The 24,225-nt window shown below is 43.5% G+C and overlaps 1 protein-coding gene across 1 annotated transcript in view; it reads right to left on the bottom strand.

Moving 5' to 3' along the window:
* The window catches only part of LOC124789593 (proton-coupled amino acid transporter-like protein CG1139), a 122,916-nt gene that overhangs the window by 79,445 nt on the left and 19,246 nt on the right, over positions 1–24,225 (bottom strand). Inside the window, exon 2 of the mRNA XM_047257004.1 lies at positions 17,003–17,142. Within this exon, the coding sequence (XP_047112960.1) occupies positions 17,003–17,136 (134 nt within the window). The 5' untranslated portion in view covers positions 17,137–17,142. The remainder of the gene's footprint in view (positions 1–17,002; positions 17,143–24,225) is intronic.

Below are 24,225 nucleotides of genomic sequence, written 5' to 3'. Positions count from 1 at the left end.
ATCGACATGAATGGATGCAGGTAATCGGACAGGATGCTTATGTAGAGTCGTATCCAGACGTATCATGGTTCCCATATCACTCCAATCGCATACGCCCCACACCATTACAGAGCCTCCGCCAGCTTGAACATTCCCCTGCTGACATGCAGGGTCCTTGGATTCATGAGGTTGTCTCCATACCCGTACACGTCCATCAGCTCGATACAATTTGAAACGAGACCCGACTGACCAGGCAACATGTTTCCAGTCACCAACAGTCCAAATTCGGTGTCGACGGAGCGAGGCGAGGCGTAAAGCATTGTGTAGCGTAGTCATCAAGGGTACACGAGTGGGCCTTCGGCTCCGAAATCTCATATCAATGATGTTTCGTTTAATGGTTCGCACGCTGGCACTTTTTGATGCTCCAGAATTGAAATCTGTAGCAATTTGCGAATGGGTTGCACTTCTGCCACGTTGGACGATTCTCTTGCGTTGTCGTTGGTCCCGTTCTTACAGGATCTACTTCCGGCCGCAGTGTTGTCGGAGATTTGATGTTTTACCGGATTCCTGATATTCACGGTACACTCGTGAAATGGTCGTACGGGAAAATCCCCACTTCATCGCTACCTCGGAGATGATGTGTCCCATCGCCCGTGCGCCTACTATAACACCACGTTCAAACTCGCTTAAATCGCGGTGGTTCAAATGGCTCTGAGGACTTTGGGACTAAGCTTCTGAGGTCATCAGTCCCCTAGAACTTAGAACTACTTAAATCTAATTAACCTAAGGAAGTCACACACATCCATGCTCGAGGCAGAATTCGAACCTGCGACCGTAGCGTAAATCTTGATAACCTGCCAAATGTAGCAGCAGTATCCGATCTAAAAACTGCGCCAGACACTTGTTTTGTTATATGGGCGTTTCCGACCTCAGCGCCGTATTCTGCCTGTTTACACATGTCTGTATTTGAATGAGGAAGCCTATACCAGTTTCTTTGGTGCTTCAGTGTATTTTCGAGGTCGTCCTCAGAGTGAAATGTTCGCCAAAGTTTCAGGAGGTAAACTTGATGAATATCACAGTTGTTCGCCATAAATATAGTACTTTATCTTGCCCTCTTCATTAAGAGGTTGTATTATTCCGAATTGACACGGCAAGAAAACCGAGAACGTTTTACACATCACTGCCGTCGCGAAAGACTTCGTTCCCAACAGATTGTATTAATTTCGTTATTTCATTCACCTCGACCACTTCACATTTCTTCAGATACATGCAGTCGTTGCTACCCACTTTCGTCCAGATTTTAGCGACTCAACTTTGTTGATATGTGACTCAAATGTTTCAGAAAAAATGTTCAAATGTATGTGAAATCTTATGGGACTTAACTGCTAAGTCCCTAAGCTTACAAACTACTTAACCTAAATTATCCTAAGGACAAACACACACACACCCATGCCCGAGGGAGGATTCGAACCTCCACCGGGACAAGCCGCACAGTCCATGCCTGCAACGCCCCTGACCGCTCGGCTAATCCCGCACGGCCTCAAATTTTTCTCTGTCCATGAACTATAATTGGTGTTTTCCTTTCTACCGTGAGAAGTTCGTAGATCTTCACTGATTCAACCATAGACGCATTGCTGTATAACATGACAATAACTAACTGACAACAATTACATTCGTACCGAGGCTGGAACCATTGTTGGACGCACCGTTAATAATCTGCTACTTAACGCATCCACTAACTGGGTCCCTTCATTGTACAACTTTACCAGTGTTTATAGTAAGCTTTCAGTGGTCATGTTAGTGATGAAATACATTCATTGTGGAAGGCTTACATGCCCTGACCATCTACTTCCACTATAAGTCACACATTGCGGACGTCATTCTTTAAACCAAGCTTTAGCTGATTCGCGTTCTCAGCAGGCTGTCAGCCATTGCACAGAGACAGGACTGGACACTGGATAATTCTTTAGGAGTTCCGCTAACCACTGTGAGGTTCTGAAACAATCTGTCTACGGATTATTGGCGCTGCCCAGGCACCCAACACTTTCGGCAATGTAAGAAGCTTGTGGATTTACAGACATGAGGCCATACTGTGCTTTAAAGAAATGTTTTTAGTCATAGTGCCGTCTCGTCGAAACCTAGAATTGTATGATAACAAAAAAACTGCTACGTGGAGTAATTCAAAGCCTGTTCAGTATTTCTCTTCTATTACAGGAAAAAAATCTATTCTTTCTCCCTTTATCTATTCCGGCAAGCTCCATCGTGTTATTTACGATGCTGTTGGAGCATTACAATACATTATCAGTGAGCCCAATGTCTTAGAATAAATGTTACGGATTAGCAATGAAGAACTAAAAATCTGTTTACCGACGCCTCAAAACTCGCAACAGAATTGGATGTAACAAACACAGTACCGAAGTTTGTGTCCACAGTAAAATGGTCGTACTAGCTACCCAGACAAATACTATAGACGAAACGCAGCCTTATTTTTCTTGCATCACGTAAGAAACCAACTCCACGACGGATTTAGGCATCATCAAAATCTAATTATCGAGTGAGGTAGGGCAGTGGTTAGCACACTGGACTCACATTCGGGCGGACGACGAGTCAAATCCCAGTCCGGTCATCCTGATTTACGTTTTCCAAGATTTCCCTAAATCGCTTCAGGCAAACGCCAGGATGGTTCCTTTGAAAGGGCATGGCCCACTTCCTTCCCCACCTTTCCCTAGTCCGATAAGACCGATGACCTCGCTGTTTGGTCTCCTCCCCCAACCAACCAACCAAAATCTCATTAAATCGTTTCAGAGAAATAATTCCGAGAAAATGCTTTAAGGAAGATTTAAGTACAAGAGCAGAGAACGCTTTGTTAGCATCATAGACATGCATTCAAAAATTTTTATTCAATATTAGAACTCTATTCCAAATTTTAGTCAACCTGCAACTTCCAGGATCAAAACCAGAAAAAGCTTTTAAAAAGCTACCTAAGGAACCGTACAAACCATAAAGAACTGAGTGGTCTTGCTTTCCTCTCTCTGCATCGCAGCGTTCCAGTTGATCCAGAGGAGGCAGTGAACCACTTTTCTATTTTGTCACATCAGATAAACACTTGCTATAGGCAACTTCTAGGAGCTATACTGCGTCTGATTGTTCGTGTAATATCGACAAATGTCATTTCTCCAACGAAATAGTGAAAATTCAGTTCTTATAAAATTTAAACAGAAACTTCGCCCCCCTCCCCCACCGCCTGAAAAATCCTATCGTACACAAATATATACAGGTATAGAAAGCATCACATTTGAAATCGCATGTATGCTATACTAAACTGATTTCATTTAGGAATTACATCAGATACCAGTTGTATATTTTCTAAATAGTAACTGTTACGAACTTTAAACTAGATTTAGCAATTTTACTGTCTTCAACATAAAACTCCGTCCACCTATGGACCAGGTACAACATGTCATAATGTAACTGATCCATGTCAGACTACAGTAAAATAGAAAGTTATACATTGTTTTTCGGTGGCCATGAGCTGCAGGAAAGTGCCAACATGCACAAAGCTATATCACTGTACTATATTCACGTAAAATGGAATCCATTAAAATACTGTAGTTGTACTGTATTGTTTCCATATTTTGGTAGATAAACATGGTTCGAGCATTAATTGTTCAAGAAAACACTTGCGTCTCAGTGTTCCTAGCTAAACACATAAAAAAAAGTTTTGGATCAACCTGGTTCCCAGAACTCCTGAAGATAGACATTGATTGTGTATAATGTATCACAGACACAGTCCCTTTGACTATTCAGAGATGTCAGTAAACCCGCCCACAGACGTAAACAACCATGCATGAGCAACGCCGATTAGACGGAGTGGGTCCGACAACTGTAACAGTTCCAGTCATTCCACCAGGAAGGAGGTACACGGCTCGTGTTGTCTGTAGTTCAACCACGCCTAGGCGGTCAATACCGTGTTTCGATCACGTCCGCATTGTTACTTTGTGCCAGGAAGGGCTCTCAACAAGGGAAGTGTCCAGGCGTCTCGGAGTGAACCAAAGCGATGTTGTTCAGACACGGAGGAGATACACAGGGACAGCAACTGTCGATGACATGACTCGCACAAGCCGCCCAAGGACTACTACTGCAGTGGATGACCGCTACCAATGGATTATGGCTCGGAGGAACGCCACCATGTTGAATAATGTTTTTCGTGCAGCCATAGGACGTCGTGTTACCACTCAAACTGTGTGCAATAGGCTGCATGATGCACAACTTCACTCCCGACGTCCATGGCAAGGTCCATCTTTGGAACCACGACACCACGCAGCGCGGTACAGATGGGTCCAACAGCATGCCGAATGGACCGCTCAGGATTGGAATCACGTTCTCTTCACCCATGAGTGTCCCATATGCCATCAACCAGACAGTCGGAGACGTGTTTGGAGGCAACTCAGTCAGGCTGAACGCCTTAGACACCCTGTCCAGTGAGTGCAGCAAGGTGGAGGTACTCTGCTGTTTTGGGGTGGCATTATGTGGGGCCGACGTACGCCGCCGGTGGTCGTGGAAGGCGCCGTAAAGACTGTACGATACGTGAATGCCATCCTCCGTCCGATAGTGCACCCATATCGGCGGCATATTGGCGAGGCATTCATTTTCATGGACGACAATTCGCACCCCCTTCGTGCACATCTTGTGAATGACTTCCTTCAGGATAGTGACGTCGCTCGTCTAAAGTGGCCAGCAAGTTTTCCACACAGAAACCCTATCGAACATGCCTGGGATAGATTGAAAAGGGATTTTTATGGACGACGTGACCCATCGACCACTCTGAGGGATCTAAGCCGATTCACCTTTGAGGATTGGGACAATCTGGATGAATTTCTGCATAGTATGCCACGACGAATACAGGCAGGAATCATTGCAAGAAGACGTGCCACCTGGTATTAGATGGACCGGTGTGTACAGCAATCTGGACCACCACGTCTGAAGGTCCCGAGCAATAAAAAGAGCGGAAATGATGTTTATGTTGATCTCTATTCCAATTTTCCGTACAGGTCCAGGAACTCTCGGAACCGAGGTAATGCAAAACTTTTTTTGGTGTGTGTATTATCCCACTGAGGTAAGGCCAAGTGTACATGAATGATTTTCTTGGTATGATCTTATCCTGCCTTCACACTGCATATTTGTACAGTGTGGTCAGAGATAGTCTGGAAAGTTTGTAAGGTTGTTGCAGGGATAATGTTTTCAAAAACCATTTTTAAGAAAAAAATTCGATATGTTACGCCGTCTCAGAGTTAATTAGCACTGGCGTTAGCCAATCAAACCATAGTGCGGGGAAAGTTAAGCAGCCCTCCAGATATGATACTGCTGTCAGTTGCTCTCATAGCGTACATGGTAGCGCACGAGACTGTTCAGCGGGTTCGATCCTTACTACCGCCTCTGTCCAGTTTTTGTATCGCTCTCTTGTTCGGTCTTGGGAAACTAGACACGTTTGACGAAACTGTGCTGTGTGAGGCGGGATGCTTGGATTTGTGCTCGCAACGGTCTCATTGGCTAACTTCGATGCCGATTAACTCGGTAACTGCCCAATATGTCGAATTTTTTTCTCAAGAACTATTTATTAGCAAAATCTACAGTGCAACACCCTTAGAAACTTTTCGGACATTTTTGAGGACCCCGTATACGACGATGCAAGCCTGTCATTGTGTGATTCTTTTGTCTTTGCTGTGTGCACGCACCACTGTTGACAGCATGACCAAGTGGCATGCTGTGTGCTTTTCGTTAACATTAACCCACCACAGGTACATGCCAATCATGAAATCTTTTTGTTACAGCTGTCCTGGACGATCAGTTATTTGTAGTTAATAAGTGTGTATTAATCTATGCGCATGTAGTGTGTGTGTGTGTGTTTATGAGAAAAATGTGAAAGTGTGTGCAGAAATAACAATAAAAAAATTTAAGCGTCATGCACTTTGAAAATCCTTTGTCTCAACTACCCGTGGTAGATAACTACTTACTGTTTAAGAATTTTACATATTATCTGTATTCCAGGGGGCAGTAGTTCACCAAGGAAGAAGGTGTCAGAATCGCTTTCAATGATTTATGAGTGCACAATACCGAACTATCCCTAGCGCTGAGGAAGAACGCATTACATTGCTGCCAAAGTCAGTTACTGAAGATACAGGTCACCAAATTACTGCTGCTAGCCACGCACCTCCACAACCAAGGCTGCGAACGCTGTGCAATTGGCCCTTGAGTTAGAGACAGCCAGTTCGTACCCCGGTGATGGAAGGAATTTTCACGGGCAGTGGGAGGAGAGGTCGTGGCGTGAAGTTCCTCATCACCAGACTTTGCAGACGTGTCACAGATTAACTGCCAAATCTCTCCACAGTGCCTCGAGGAGTAAGGCCATTTGAGAGGATAGTACCAGCACTAGGTTTAATCCTCTCCCTTTTCTTCATCCAAACAACACAAACATTACACCACAGTGTACAGGGTGTTTCACTATTTGCATTACATGCTTAAAGTGGTTGTAGAGACGACTTAGTTCATAAAATATTGATAAGGAGCCGATGTCCGTTAATGTACCGTTTGGACGTAAAGAAAGTTTGATACTCGTATTACTTTCAAATCACTCTCTTCAAGGTCTGCACGCAGCGTGGACACTGGCACAGATGCCTCCAGATGTCAGACACTCAGGTAGGTACCAAACGTTGTGTATAGATAGAGTATCAACCAGAATACTTATTTAGTTCGTGCTAAGCTCTGTCATCCAGTTGAGCATGTGTAAACGGTAAGTGAAAGTAACACCAGACCTACGAAGCACAGGAAAAGCGTATCTGTGAATGCTAGCTTTGTAGATCTCGTGTGGTAAGTTGGTAGAGCGTAAGGTCGTCGTGCCAAACGTCCTGCGTTCAAACCCCACTGATGACAATTTGTTTCAAATGTTTACGCGTGAAACTCTTATATGAGAGAACATTTTCCTGACACGTAAAAGGACATTTCAGTGTTTGTAGCAGTGTTCTTTTGGCAGTCACTGTTCGCTTCGTTAGTTGAAAGCAGCAAACCAATGGAGTACATTTATGCGGCATGTGCGGCATGTGCGACAGAACATAAGCAACTCGTGATATAGTAGCTAGTGCATTTGTAGTTTCACAGAATAAACATAAACAATCGTAACAGAGGATAAAGCAACAATTGCATCACACATGCAGAAGTATTAATAGCCCCATAAAACATTTTCACTCATAATACCTTAAAAATTGTCGTCATTAGGGTGTGAACACAGAACGCTTGGTACGACGATATAACGCTCTACCAACTTCCCCACGAAAGCTACACTCATTAGTTATTCACAGTTACGTTTTTCCTTTGTTCCGTAAACCTGGTGTTACTTTAAATTAACGTTTACGCCCGTTCTGTTGGACGACAGCACATAGTACGAAGTGAACCGGAGTTGTGGTTGATACTCCATCGACGTCTAATGTTTGGTACTGATCTGAGTGTCTGACATCTGGAGATTTGGGTGTGAGGTCTGACCTGTAAACTCTACAGGAGATGCTCCGGGTTCAACCATGTTGTTCGTTGTGCTAGGTTTATCTCCGACACATGCGATACATTCATATCGATAATGTTGATGGTAGTGATTGTAAAGTGTACTTATTACTGGCGTGTATGCGCTGGGTGTCGTATGAAATAAAGACTGTTGATTCGTTGTTTGCTTCTGTGAGCTCCCACTCACGGACCCCCAAGTCCCCCTGTCGCATTTCAGTGGTATAAGAGAGTGCCTCATATTAGGGAAAGGCAGAACCCCCGTCTCCGATGCATTGAGGAAATGTCTGAGGAGCCTTTGGTAGGCCCCAGTCAAGATGAGAGAACCGATCCTCTGATGGTCTCAGTGGTCCTATCCAAGATACCGTCACCGTTTACAGACCTCAAGTAGAGGCAACAGGAAGATCTCAAGACGGCATTGGGCGGAAGCCGGAGCAGGCCGATGAACTAGGGGGTTACTCTTTGGAAAACGGGAATCTAGTGTTTTCACTCACGTTACGGTAGCAAAGTGCAATTCTGTCTATCAGAGAGCTGGTGACTTCTGTCTCTGAGTATTTACACCATTCCATGTGTGAGGGCATCTTGGTTTCCAGAAAACAAGGTTTAAGACTGAGGAACAAGTAACATGGAAAGGAATGGACATTGATATACAGAGGCTCATGGCACAGTGTGAGCAATGGAAGGTGGCTAATTTCAATAGCAAAACCAAACATGGATTGTTGCAACCGACAAGGTAGTATCAACCAATGAACAAGCCACTTATTGATCGTTTAGGTCCCCTGCTACGAAAGAAGAGTGGAAATAGTTTTATTTTTGTGGTTGTTGACACATTATTTAGATTCATTTGGTTGACATCTAATAAGGCGGCGACCATGGCTACCAGTGTTCAGCATCTCGAGGAGATATTTGCTAGTTTCGGACCCCCAAAGATTTTGGAGAGCGATAATGTTCCCGCTTTAAACTCAAGAGAATATAAGAGATTCTGTTTCAGTCATGGTATCTCTCATATAACCACTACACTATACTATCTGCAGCCGTCCTTTGCTGGAAACATTAAAGAAAACCTTGGCCTTCATGATCTCAAAAATGTTGGGATAAATCGATGAGCTTTCGTCTGCTTTCAATACTGTCAGCCATGAAGCAGGTATCACAATGCCCGCAAAATTCATGCTTGCCTTCCCGCTCAGATCTCCTCAATCCAAAATGAAGCTGTTAAATGATGTACTTCTGCAACACACTGATGCAGTCGACGTTGAGGAAGTGGGAAATTGTGAGGAAGAACATCAGTCTTGCACACCAGAAAGAGAGACGAAGGTAAGATTTGAGGGAGGTGGGCAGTTACATTGGCGGTTGTTGATCATGTATATCTTAAGATCTTTTGGGAGGAAAGTAAGTGGGCGCAGGTAATGACAGGCAACATGTTGCTACAAAAATGGTTCAAATGGCTCTGAGCACTATGAGACTTAACTTCTGAGGCCATCAGTCCCATAGAACTTAGAAATACCTAAACCTAACTAACCTAAGGACATCACACGCATCCGTGCCCGAGGCAGGATTCGAACCTGCGACCGTAGCGGTCGTGCAGTTCCAGACTATAGCGCCTAGAACCGCTCGGCCACCACGGCTGGCTGTTGCTCCTGTTTCGCGGACTATGTGTAGTTGTAATGAGGCTGTTGACTGTCAGCCTCTTGCTCCAAGATTTGAATGCTACAAGAAAGATCAGGGGACAATTGAGTCAAATGAAATGCAGCAATGTTGAAAGCAGAATCGAGGTTATGATGAAGCAAGCGACTCGGGTTGCTTTCCGGGTTTCGGTTACGAAGGGGGGCGGGGGTGGGGGGGGGGGGGGGAGTGAGGGTAAATCCATATCGGTACTCACGGGCAGAGTATGTCTTTCACGGGGTGCTGAGTTCCATTTTCCGGAATGGGAGACTCTCTTGAGAAGTGCCAGCACATGGGTACCACATGAGATAGTGCTCACACGGCGGAGGTCATGAGTGTACGGTTGGTCACGGGAGACACTGTGGACGTTAGAGAGGGTCGTGTGGAAGAGCTGGTCGCTGTTCTACATACTGGCAGTGTTTGACAGAGAATCAACCGTAGGTGGTTGCATATTGTGGTTCCTCTTGCTGTGTGAGTAAGCCTGTGTTACTGAGACAGCCTGTCTGCTTCCCGTTGCTTATCGAATGGCTGGCTACACCCATACTGACGTCACTTTGAAAATGGCGAGCCTCCTTACGGCATGTTGTGTTTGGGGTTAGTTTGACATGGTAATATCGGGTAACTGATCAGGTGTGATATTGATCCGTACTAAAGGGTACTTACATCGTTCAATCCTGGGATAAAGTTAAACTTGTGTTCGGCAAGAGTTAGTAGGCACCACTGCTGAGCAGTTATTCCGCCTTTTAAAAATGGTGCTGTAATGATGTCCACTGATTAGTGCTTCATATCCTTAGTAAATTTGTGCTGTACCGCTCACCCATGCACTGAATAAATGTGTTTTCGTTTAGTAAATGGTTTTGTTTTATTAAAAGGCAAAATGTTTGTCGTTAGTAAATTTAACTGTACAGCATCTATCACTGGTGTACTGAGTAACTGTTTTAGCTTCAAGTACTGGTCACGTTTTATTAAAAGGAAAAGTGTTTGCCATTAGCATATTTAAATGTGCAGCACCTCTGACCCAGCAATTCATAAGTATGGATCACGTTTATTTTAAGGCAATGAGTATTTAGTTGTGTCACTTACTTTCTCAGAGTGTCACAAGCTTAAAACTGATTGATCTGTCTCTGTTTGCCGGCCGGAGTGGCCGAGCGGTTCTAGACGCTACAGTCTGGAGCTGCGTGACCGTTACTGTCGCAGGTTCGAATCCTGCCTCGGGCATTGATGTGTGTGATGTCCTTGGGTTAGTTAGGTTTAAGTAGTTCTAAGTTATAGGGGACAGATGACCTCAGAAGTTAAGTCCCATAGTGCTCAGAGTCATTTGAATCATTTGTTTCTGAAATCCCGTATTTTGCTATTGTTACGCGCCCTGTTCTGTGGCGCGGCTGGCTTTGCATGCCCATTAGTGGGACGGTGCATACCTGGTATTATGAATGTAGTTTCTAAAATTATTTAAATAGATTCACTTTGTGAAAAGGTTCTTTGCTTATGAAATATTAATTGAATTGGTGATGATCCGTTTGTTTTTACGATTTCATAATGGTTTGTAATTTTTCTTGTGTTTTTAAAAGGTTTCTTAAGACCTTTCTACATTTTTATATTTCCTAAAAATTGTGTTTGCTAAAAATTTCTTTGAATAATTTTCTTAATTGGCCCTTTTAAATAAATTCTGATCACAGGGTTCGTTTAAAATACTAGACTATTTAAAAAATGATTAAACCACGATACTAAGGTGTGAAATAGATTGTTTCTTCGTCATTCATTTAAGATATATGAGTACATGTTAATGGTTTTATTTGTTAAGTGTATTTATTACTGGCGTTTACAGGCTTAATGTTCGTTGAAATACAGGTTAACTGTGTTTTACTTCTATAGGCTCAGTAGCCACTACTCCCTGATCCCCATGTCTTGTTATCACATTTCAGCATGCATATATACGCACAGCCCAGAAAGCCTGGTGTGTGCTGAATAACTTTTGCTGCCGTCAGAACTCGTGCAAGGAAATGTTATGACGATGGTACAGAATCTCTTACACAGCACTCTTCATATAGCCCCACATAAAAGGTTTAGAGGAATTAAATATGGCGACCCTGTTAGCCAAGCAGCAGGTGTACCTTGACCTACCCACCTTTCATTGTGTATAATTCAAATGTTCAAGGATGACATGTGCAAGATGTGGGTGCATTATGATGTTAGAATCACATGTTCTGATGGAGTGATAGTGGTAGATCCTCCATTAAGGGGAGTTGGATCACCCTATCCTGACAATGTTAAATTTAATCACTTGGTTTCCCTGTATTTCAGGAAACACTGTAGCCATTGACATGAAACGTTTACAGGACATTAAACTGTATGTTCTGAGTCTACTAAACTACAATAATTGCATTTCAGCCACTGCTTTCGGAAACAAAATTTTTTAATTACATGGTTAAAATTTTGTGTACTTTTTTGTACGTCATCCTAAATAATTTTAACTATACGTAACATTATGTTCTTCTTTTAGTTTAGTAGACTCAGGATATGTATGTAATTACTCCCTGAAAATTTTAATACCCTACTCGAAGTGGTTTGTGCGATATATGGAAAAATGCAACAGAAAATGTAAATTTTCAGGAACGGCTTCTAAAGTTTCAAAAGCCTGTAACTCACATAATATATGCTTAATTTCTTTTTATTTTTAGTCACTCAGAAGCAACCTGCACCATACTGTATATCATCCTCTTAATCGTTTCCCAAGTTTTTTTCTTCTTTTGTTCTTTATGAACTCCTTAGTGGCCAACTGTGTTGCATCTGCTTTATCAATGCGAACCTTGTCCATCCATTCAAGTTCTCTGATGCAGTTTGCTCCATGATTAATTCCCATATGCTGCAGCACTTTCACCCTACCAATTTCGCCATCATTAAAAGCAATAACAGCATCACTGACCCCCACGTTAGTGCCTACATTCCAACTAAAACATTTATTGAACGACTCATTGGGATTTTAGTCTGACTTCTTCAGTAATTCAGGATTTGCCAGTTCTCTGTAAATAGGTTTTATGATATCCATGACTGCTCCTGGGATGGAATGTTTATGGCTGTATGAACTATTTGCATACTGGGCATTGCAGTAATTGCTTCTTGAATCAGGTCCGGAAGGGCTAAAGTGGTGTACTGGTTTTTCATCAGTTGAAAGTCTGTGGAAGAAGGCAGCCCATACCGGCTGCTTCATTTTCAACAAATCCTCGGTATTATTTCTAACGGCCATCCCATAATACTGCAGTAGTTCATCAATCACTTTGTCTGTCAGCCTGTCTCTTATGGTTTTACCATTAGAAAGTTTCTTGTCTCTCAGGCTTTGTTTCAACTTCCTCAACCTGGTGCCCATCCTCTCCTGAACATGACCTTGATAACACAGCAATCCACAGCCGTCTATCCGTTCTAACTCCCCTTAACTCCACCAGTCCCTCTTGCAAGAATGTCAAATATCTGGGACCCATTAGGAGGCATGGAAGAACGTATGGCCTAATAAGATCGATGGTATCAGTTCATACATTGACTTGGAAGCTTTCCGGAAATCGATGTGAATGTGTGGGATGAGAATTTTTGTCATCTCAAGTGAGTCTGTTTTACAAATGCAAAACAGTCTTTCTTGTGAAATGAGCCTCATTCGTAAAAAAAACGCAGCACTGTAATTTGGACATGTCAACACAGTGATGTAGAAACCATGTATTGTAATTTACACATAGCGGAAATCTGCCGAAGCCAACGCACGCACATTCCTTGGTGCTAATGGTGGAGTTGCTTCTCAGCAGCAAACACCAAATGGTATCACGGACCGAGGCCATAGCATGAGTCATGTCTCGAGCACACATCGTCTGGTTCTCTTCATTGTGACAAAGGACGTCCTATGTAAAGTCGATAAGCGGCGCGTTTTCAAAGCGTTTCTACACTACACTGCAAAACGTATGGCCGAAATAGACAAAGCAACATAACATACACTACGTAATCAAAAGTATCCGGACACCACAAACACCATACGTTTTTCTTATTAGGTGCATTGTGCTGCCACCTACTGCTATGTACTCCACATCAGCAACCTCAGTAATCATTCAACATCATGAGAGAGCAGAATGGGGCACTCCGCAGAAGTCACGCACTTCGAACGTGGCCAGATGCTTGGGTGTCACTTGTGTCGTACGTATGTACACGAGATTTCTACACTCCTAAACATCCCTAGGTCCAGCGTTCCCCATGTGATAGTGAAGTTGAAACGTGAAGGGACACGTACAGCACAAAAACGCACAGGCCGACCTCGTCTGTTGACTGACAGAGACCGCTGACTGTTGAAGAGGGTCGTAATGTGTAATAGGCAGACATCTATCCAGACCATCAGACAGGAGTTCCAAACTACATCAGGAGCCACTGGAAGTACTGACAGTTAGGCGGGAGGTGAGAAAACTTGGATTTCATGGTCGAGCGGCTGCTCATAAGCCACACATCACGCCGGTAAGTGCCAAACGACGCCTCGCTTGGTGTAAGGAGCGTAAACATTGGGCGATTGAATAGTGGGTAAACGATGTATGGAGTGACGAATCACGGTACACAATGTGGTGATCCGATGGCAGGGTGTGGGTATGGCGAATGTCCGGTGAACGTCATCTGCCAGTGTGCGTAGTGCCAACAGTAAAATTCGGAGGCTGTGGTGTTATGGTGTGATCGTGTTTTTCATGGCTGGGGCTTGCACCCCTCGTTGTTTTGCGTGGCACTGTCACAGCACAGGCCTACACTGATGTTTTATGCACCTTCTATCTTCCCACTGTTGAAGAGTAATTCGGGGATGGCGATTGCATCTTTCAACACGATCGAGCACCGGTTCATAATGCACGGCCTGTGGCGGAGTGATTGCACGATAATAACATCCCTGTAATGGACTGTTCTGCACAGAGTCCTATAGAACAGCTCTGGGATGTTTTGGAACGCCGACTTCATGCCAGGCCTCACCAACCGACATCGGTACCTCTCCTCAGTGCAGCAATCCGTGACGAATGGGCTGCCATTCCCCAAGAAACGTTCCAGCACCTGATTGAACGTATGCCTGCGAGATTGGAAGCTGTCATCAAGGTTAAGGGTGGGCCAACACCATATTGAATTCCAGCATTATCGATGGAGCGCGCCACGAACTTGTCAGTTATTTTCAGCCAGGTGTCCGGATACTTTTGATCACATAATGTATTAACTACTAGAAGGAAATGAATGAATGTGTGGGAAGGTGTTTCCAGATGTTTTCCACAGAAAGCTGGAAGGCACATGGATTGCAGCTAGCGTGACTATGACGCCCTGTGGGGCTGACCCCGCAACAGGAGACTGTTGAACGAATGAGAAAACGGTGTATGTCAATCAGTGAGCTGTTACAGTGCATAGTGGCTGTGTTGTTCACTACCGTTAGGTCCAGAGACAACATATGGATGACTTTACACGGGGAAGAAACATAAGGAAACTCGAAGAACGATGAAGTCTGACGAGTGCAGCCCAGAAGTTTTGTATTGCTCGCAGTAGTGTCTAAGATGCAAGGGGAGTACTCTGAACCACAGGCAATGCTGCCCAGAGGAGAGGTGGTGGTCAACAACAGTCAACTACAACAGCAGATGACCGCTATATTGTACAACAGACAAGAAGGGATGCCCATCAGACAGTGGGTGGAATTTGCAGCCACATTTAAGAGGACGTAAGACACACAGTCTCACGCTCCACAGTGGCATGGTGACTGCATGGGGGTGGTCTCTTTCCTCGAGGGCCAGTATGCTGTTCTCCGTTTAGACCCAGATGTCAGCAACACGTTTTGAGATGATGCCAAGAGCATAGGGGTTGGATCAGCGAATACTGCAGTTACGGGCTCTAGCTGATGAGAGTAAACTCAGTCTGGGTAATGATTCTGAACGGACCGTATATGGCGAGAGGTGGGAACAAGTAACGCAACTAAGAACATTGGTGAATATGATCGTTTTGATGGTGCAGGTGCTATGGTATGCGTAGGCACAATGTTGCATGAGCATACTGACCACCAGATCTTTGAGCACAGTACACTCTCCAGTCAATATGATTCTGGCACCTTCGCCAGTGCGTCTTTTCAGGGATGCATTCAGCGGTGGACAAAGAGGGTAGAGGAGCTCTTCGAGTGAGAGGATATCTGGCAAATGGTCTGCTCTGAACGTTCCCCCCCCCCCCCCCCTTAAATCCCACTGACCCCATGTAGGATGAGTTGTATCGCAGCATGCTCGCATTCACCATCAACCATTCAGCAGCTGCGAACGTCCCTGGTGGAGGAAAGAAGGGTCCTGCCACAAGAACTATGATACCAGCCTTGTAGCCAGCGTGGGAGCACGTTGCAGAGCATGCATTGCCTTCTGTGGTGATCACACAGCCTATTAAGAACCATGTCATGCCTTTTGCAATACCGAGGAGACCATGATAAATCACGGTGACTTATGTGTAATTATTGTCTTTTGTTTGGTGGCACTGCATGTTTGTTTCATTTTCCTTCTGAGCTATACTGTAGCAGTTGTTTCTAGGTGTGGTCCAAATATCATCGAGCTGTATTGCTTAGCAGAGACACATTATGCGAAAGTTACCATCCTTCTTAAGTTTGGTACGCAAGTGTAGTTGCGAATGGACCAGTTTACGACATTCGTCCCAGTCTGGCGAAAATGGTATGTGACGGACTGATACGAAAACGCTATCGATATATGCGTGGTGCAGTTCTGTCGTCATGGCCAGACTCACCGCAAATCATTAGCCACTCTGTGTGCCCTTCTAACGTGTGTTCAGCCATCCTGTACTAAGTTGTGTCAGCTATTGTGGTAGTCAGCAATGACACAAACAAGGAAGGAGAAAAGTTGCGATAACCGGTGGCAGGAATCCAAAATGATCTGTACATAACTGTTTTTCAACCTAGAAAGGAGAGAGATACAACTCAACTCCTTGTTATGATGTGACTGGATGTTCTTATGCAATTACTTTTACACACTATTACTATTCGCAGAATGCAGGCTAAGTGTCGTCCTCCTATTACTCAGTACTGACGCTCTAAAAGTCTGCGACCGAACTGGGCCTACCAGCGATGGGTGGCTGGTTAAGTCAGCGTTGATGGGGGCCGCTGAACTGGATGTGTGGCGCTGCCAGCTTCTCCCATCGGCGTGTGGTTCACCGCCTTCCTGATTCCGTTTTATGGCACTGCGCTGGTCGGTGTGCAATCGGTACTTTAGGACTGTACTGTCTCGGTCGTCCTTACTGCTCAGTGGTGAACTGACAAGTGAGCAGGAGGCAGAACCACCTCATGACAGGGTACAAATGGCGGCGCCGTCTCCTCAGGGTATGAAGATACTGGGAAGTGGGAGAGCTGAAACTGATCTGGTCTACAAACTTATTTAAATGCAAACAAAATACTTTCGGAAATGGGTTCCTTAACAGAACTTCATCTGTTACATCTACAACCCTCGACACCTGTATAGGTATTGTGAACACCCTGCATATACAACCATTAGAGTCACCTACACCCAGAAATATACATTCAAGGCACGATATTCACACACCGTGAGCGAAAGAGCCATTGTGCATGGAGAGGGAAAATCGTCTGAGATTAGATGATTGGATGTATCCCTCGAGGCCTCTCTTACAAGAATACCACAAAACTTTTTCTTTCTTTTCAAGCAGCTTATTCGTCAGAGCTCAGTGAGGTACTTTACATACAACAACCCTACATGATAAAGTGTACAACACTGAAAGAATTCAGGGCTATGGTGATTTTAGTCTGGGCCAGACACAAGTCGAGACTCACGTGGAGGCAGTGCTGACGGAGTCGGCGGACCAACCGGACTGGAGAGAGGTCGTCCTGGGCAGCTCCAGCAAGGGGAACGGGCCCTGCTTCCGCGCTATGGCGTACTCCAGCGCTGGATTCCTCTCTCCCAGCATGGCGCTCTCGAACAGGACACCAGGACTCATGTAACATAAAAATGTTTTCCGTACAGACTATCCATCCGTCTCTGGCGTTTAAAATAGAGTTTTGTATTCTGAGACGAAAATCTGTAACCGATTGGCAACAGATATCTGACAGAAAATCAAAAATCCACAGATACGAGGGTCGGTCAAAAAGTAATGCCTCCCATTTTTTTCTACTTAAAGAAATTAAGTTAAGTGAAAAATTTGAATTTGGCGCCATTCCTCAAACCTTCTGCAATCCACTGCAGTAGTAACTTTCTGTGTCAACAGGTGGCAGCACAGCAGAAGTTTGTAAGATGGCCGACATCGATGTTCGTTTGAGACAGCGTTGTGTGATTGAATTCTTGAATGCAGAAGGTGAAACGCCCATACGCATTCATGAAAGACTGAAGAAGGTGTATGGTGTTGTGACAGTGGATGTCAGCACTGTTAGACGATGGGTTCGTCGTTGTAAGGAAGCTGAAGGGCAAACACCGTTGACTGACGAAAAGCGGAGCGGCAGGCCGGTGAGTGCAGTGACTCCACACAACATTCAGCAAGTTGATGACATCATTCGTGGTGACCGTCGGGTGACTGCAGATGAAGTGTGTCGCATTATTTCTCTTAGTAAAGGCAGTGTGATCACGATTATCAAACAATTAGGGTACTCAAAAGTTTGTGCACGGTGGGTTCCAAGAATGTTAACCGATCAGAATAAAGAGGCAAGGAAAACAATAGCCTCCCAACACTTGCAGCGCTTCCGTTTGGAGGGAGATGAGTTTCTGAAAAAAATTGTGACCGGGGACGAAACATGGGTGCATTTTTTTGAACCCGAATCAAAGAGGCAGTCAATGGAGTGGCGTCATACAAGCTCGCCGAGGAAGAAAAAATTCAAAACTGTGCGATCGGCAGGGAAAGTTATGGCAACAGTTTTCTGGGATGCAGAGGGTGTGATTCTGGTTGATTTTTTGGAGCAGGGATGCACAATAAATTCTGTTCAATACGTCACAACCCTCAACAAACTTAAAGCACGTCTTCAGCGAGTTCGCCCAACAAAATCAGTGGCAGATGTTCTTCTTTTGCATGACAATGCAAGACCACACACCAGTCGTCACACCTCTGACGAGATTGTCAAAATTGGATGGGAAGTTTTGCCTCATCCCCCATACAGCCCTGACCTGGCACCATCAGACTTCCATCTGTTCGGGCCACTAAAAGAAGCTCATCGTGGGATTCATTTTGAAGATGAGGAGGCCGTCAAAACATCCGTGCGTCAATGGCTTAGGAAGCAGAGCTGTGATTTTTACCGTGCTGGGATACATGCCCTTGTTCAAAGATGGACCAAAACTGTAGAGATGGGCGGAGATTACATTGAAAAATGACAAAATGATCCTCAATGTTGTGGTTTTCAACCTATGTAATTGCATTTAAATTTCCTGACAATTAAACGTAGAAAAAAAATAGGAGACATTACTTTTTGACTGACCCTCGTATTTCAACATAAAGTGAAACAGTGTCTCATCAGCAACTCCCTCTACAATATACCTGAATATTTGGACTCAGGAATGTAAATTCGGCGTAATTCATATTTTAATAATCAGACAGATCCTGCTTTTTCCAGTACACAGAGTTATTCGGCTGCCCATACCTATGGACCTTACGCAACCCGCAATGCCGCCAAGTAACACGCACAAGATTTTCATATGCTGTCGCTCAGTACGCGAACGCTATTAGTCCTACACAAAATTTGTAGACAATTTGATGTTAAATTTTGTGGAGGGTTCGTTTTCGCTAGAGATATTAGTTCTCCATTATTCAAGAAAAACGTACAAAATTAAGCTTCAAAGATGTTTTGTTGAATAACTACAAAACCATGAAATCCAGCGAAAACGTATTGCAGCACAAAACTTAACTATATAAAACTTCGTACAAAAAGATCCTGTTCATTTTTTCTGTACGACTAATAGTTTGTGTGTAGCGAGAGAGAATATGAATATCTTGTGGGTAGGTTTCGAAGACATTGCCGGTTGCATAAAACACATAGGTAGGGGCGCCTGAATCACGCTGCATAGACAGCTAACAGTGGTCTGTGCAAAGTTAAAATTCTTTGTTTGAACTATTAGATAACTTCAGAAGCTGAGTGGTATAGGAGGAACAGCAACGAATATTTTTCAACTTCGGTAGCTCTTTTTCTCCTAGTATACCTACATAAAGTAACCTAGAAATAATTATCATAATTATCGATTTATGTAGAATAGTGCCAGTGATAATCTGTGGTTAGTAATCTCTGCAGAGGTCATCGTCAACGGATGCTTCACCCTGCTTGTGTACAACGTGATTCGCTCTAAATTGGAAATTTGTGGTAAGTTCTATGGGACCAAACTGCTCAGGTCATCGGTCCCTAGGCTTACACACTACATAATCTAAAACTAACTTACGCTAAGGACAACACACACACACACACACACACCCATGCCAAAGGGAGGGCTCGAACCTCCGACGGGGGTGATTCGTTCTACATCCACGAAAAACCTCCTTCATGTTACTATTGACGAAATCCAATGTCTGACTGAATGAATTAATGAGTAATACCACATCCAACATAAACCATTAAATCACCTGTAGTCTGTATAATACTTTTTTACTATAGAGTGTACTTCACACTTGTTGCCATGTGTATTAAGTGTGATGACACTGATCTTGTCTTATTCTAAAATAGTTTTGTAAAAATTTTAATGGATTTATGACACTGTATCAGAGATATAAAGAGTGTTACAAAGATACGAGAGGTAGTCATAATGTATAAATTATCACCTCGAAAAAGTGAAGTTGCATAGTTAATGTTTTTCTTTCTTTGGAGGCCTAGCATACACCATTCTTAGTACAAAGGAACCGACATAATTGTCAGTATCATCCTTGTGAAAATTCAATACAATTTTAACGGAGTTACAATACAAATATCGAAGAAGACTTTCGTAAATAACGAATAACATAGCCTAATAGCGGTGTCTCTTTCTCTCTCTCACGCACACACCTTGTCTCTCTCTCTATCCGTCTCTTTCTCTCTCTGTTCCTATCGCTCTCTTTCTCTCTATCTCACTCGTTACGGGAACACAGAGGAAACCGTTACCGGAATGCCAATTGTTTTACTTATTAATGAATAATTTATTTGCTAAATAAACTATCACTTTACTGTCTATTAAAGTATCATTCAATATGAATCATACATTTACACAGAATTTCCTCCCATAACTGTATCACGGTGCAGACCTCTCCTGAGCTCTTCCCACATTGTTACACCTGAGTTAGACGGTAACTTTCGGTCAGTTTTCCATCACTACTTTCTATACTGATTTCGATACGGACAGGGTTTCTGCAGTTTACTACAGCTGAAATTTAATAGTCACTGTGGTACATCTGTGATCAAAAATATCTTCCCGCAAAAACTAATTAGATATCTGAACCGTAGACAACAGTTCTTCGTGCTCAGATTTTTTTTAGGAGCTGTGTTTGTCCTGATTTCTCCTCTGACCACACTTTTTCATAGTAGCTGACTAGGGGCTACATAGCCGGTATGCGGAAATGCGGCCGACCAGTAGCTTTTAGTCTCAAACAACTGGTAATTATGAAAACGTGAATAGAAGTAGGAAGATATCAAGAATGATTTCGTACTCCCCAAAAAGACGAAGCAACTGAGAGGGACCAATAGAGAGCCTTCCGATATGCCAGCGTCGAGAATTCATTCATGCTAGATACAGAAACGGACAGAAAGCTGTATATGCCAGCCAATGTATGCGGTTACTGTCTGCTGACGCCTTAACGCTGTTGGTTTTCATCCCCACAAGGGTCCAAGGACAGAACAGTCCAGAACAGTCAGCAGTACCTCTTCTGCTGGCGAAAATTTCTAGTACTTAGTGGTAAGGGCCGACGGAAATTTTTCGTCAGAACGGCAGATGGTCTGTGTGGCGACCCGGTAACACTCCCATTTCTCCAAATCACTTCGCCACTACGGCACATTGTGACAGCATGAGCCCGGGTATTTGTAGCTGGACGACTATCGGGTGGAGAGAGGGAACTGATAGAAATTTCACCTAGGACGCTCTCGGAGTAATCACTAACGTTTTAAAAGAATGTACACTGCCAATCGTTTTTAACTCCCTTATCCGGTAGAAGTCATGCTTGTGATCCACCTCGTGGAGAATGACAACAGCGTGCACAGGTCGGAATTAACTGCACAGGCAGACAGTTGTATCGGCATTGCAACGGCCTGCAAAGCCTCCTGAATTAAACCAAGCCGTGCAGGTTTGGGCACCGATGTTTTAAGACTGGGAATAGCGTCTGAAACATCTCGATGGTTTCTCCAGCATTGTGTTTTTGCGATGTGGGAGAGCGCTAGGTGACGACAGCATTTTTCTTGGGCCATCTTCTCACCCCTCCCTGGACCACTAAAGAAGTTTTGGACAATAAGGCGAGTAAAATGACTACAGAGACTCCAGGTGACTTTGACTGAGCTTGAACGTTGCTGCAATCATGTATATTCAACAACGTTGAACGCATGACATCTCGCAAGCAGGCTGCCTAGTTGCAAAAACGAGATACTGTGTCAGTAGTAACCTGTAGTTTCGTCAGAAAAACTTCTGCCTCGGTAGCTAAAATTATGCACTGCCAGTGAATTTCACCTCACTTGTGCACACACACAGCAACGCACACATACACTCACTCACACACACACACACACACACACACACACACACACACACAAAATCGCAGTTCAGTATTTCACCAGTCATTAAAACGGGATAACTGCAGCCCAGTATTTTGCTGGCCATTAAAATTTATCAGCTAGTCACTATTTAGCCACTGTCTTGGCCGTGTTTAAAAGTATTCCAATGATTTGTACATTAAAAGTTCAAAAGTATCCTAACAGTCTGAATTTTGTGCAAATGAACATCCTCTTCAAAAGTATTCAACCGACCTGAATTTTATGCCATGTTCAAAAGTATCTGAATAATGTAAATTGATAGTAGTTTGTTGACACTGATAAGTAGTTGAAAGTGGATAGTTGAAAGCATATCAACCCCTACTTCTTCCCAGTATGAATGACTGTTACTACTTACTGTTCAGTATGCTACTTCATCTAGTTGTCATGTAGTCTCCACTTTAGGACAGCATATGTTAGCATTATCGGGAGAACATGACAAACGTTTTGTACCGGAAGATAAAGTTAAGATCCTAGCATGGCGGTCACTAAAATGTTTGTCTAATTTTGATTTCGATTTTAGTCGAACTAAGACGAGTTTTTCACAAATAATACAGACAGTTTAGACTGGGGAATGAAGTTGTTTACTTTGACAAATGGTTCAAATGGTTCTGAGCACTATGAGACTTAACATCTGAGGTCATCAGTCCCCTAGAACTTAGAACTACTTAAACCTAACTAACCTAAGGACATCACACACACCCATGCCCGAGGCAGGATCGAACCTGCGACCGTAGCGATCGCGCGGCTCCGGAGTGAAGCGCCTAGAACCGTTCTGCCACCGCGACCGGCTTTACTTTGACAAAAGAAATCAAAGTAGTCTCACTGACAAGTGCACTCTAAGTTGTAACTTGGATAAGCGGTAGCGCCGTGCATGTTTTGTAATGTTGCAGAAGAAATCCTTATATATTATGATCAGTAATACAGAAACTTTTAGTTTCCTTGCGGTACAATGATCAAATTAAGCTTTTCGGCAAACGCTGCTTAGTAATGTCTCCGTGAGGTGAGGTTCAAGAGCCATGAAGTATTTTATAAAATGCAGCTGTTTATTTGTCCCATTAGTCAGCCATCGGTTTCTTCTATCAACCATCATCCAGGACGTAGGGTACAGCAGATTAGTTTAAAACAACCCATATTCCTTTGAAGCTGAATAGTATCGAAATTATCGACTGGAATTCTACAAACAATTTGTCTTAGAGTACTGACAGTCATATCTTATGTCAAAGAGACAGACGTCATAGGAGTTGTCGATCTGTTTGACATAAGATATGACTGTCGGTACTCTAAGACAAATTGTTTGTACAATTCCACTCGATAATTTCGATACTCTTCAGCTTCAAAGAAATATGGGGTGTTTTTAACTAATCTGTTGCACCCTACATCCCGGATGATGGTTTGTAACTGAAATCGGTAGCTTACTAATGGGACAAATAAACAGCTCATGGTTAAAATGCATTTTATGACATGTTGCTTAAACTGTACGTTATGTCAATATAACCAATTTGTATCATGGGTATTTTTTTTAATGTTACAGAAAAATTCGTTTATGAAATGTTTTTTCTCAAAATTTTAGCTATTTTGATGAATAATTTATTTTGGTGCAAAGATCGAATTTTTGTTCACAATCAGAGATCTGCAAATACAGGGTGTTACAAAAAGGTACGGCCAAACTTTCAGGAAACATTCCTCACACACAAAGAAAGAAAATATGCTATGTGGACATGTGTCCGGAAACGCTTACTTTCCATGTTAGAGCTCATTTTATTACTCCTCTTCAAATCCCATTAATCATGGAATGGAAACACACAGCAACAGAACATACCAGCGTGACTTCAAACACTTTGTTACAGGAAATGTTCAAAAGTCCTCCGTTAGCGAGGATACATGCATCCACCCTCCGTCGCATGGAATCCCTGATGCGCTGGTGCAGCCCTGGAGAATGGCGTATTGTATCACAGCCGTCCACAATACGAGCACGAAGAGTCTCTACATTTGGTACCGGGGTTGCGTAGACAAGAGCTTTCAAATGCCCCCATAAATGAAAGTAAAGAGGGTTGAGGTCAGGAGAGCGTGGAGGCCATGGAATTGGTCCGCCTCTACCAATCCATCGGTCACCGAATCTGTTGTTGAGAAGCGTACGAACACTTCGACTGAAATGTGCAGGAGCTCCATCGTGCATGAACCACATGTTGTGTCGTACTTGTAAAGGCACATGTTCTAGCAGCACAGGTAGAGTATCACGTATGAATTCATGATAACGTGCTCCATTGAGCGTAGGTGGAAGAACATACTGACGAAACTAAAATGAGCTCTAACATGGAAAT

The sequence above is a fragment of the Schistocerca piceifrons genome, chromosome 3 (genome assembly GCF_021461385.2).
Source record: "Schistocerca piceifrons isolate TAMUIC-IGC-003096 chromosome 3, iqSchPice1.1, whole genome shotgun sequence".
NCBI classification, from domain to species: Eukaryota; Metazoa; Arthropoda; class Insecta; order Orthoptera; family Acrididae; genus Schistocerca; species Schistocerca piceifrons.
This window is presented reverse-complemented; position numbering and strand designations above follow the sequence as displayed.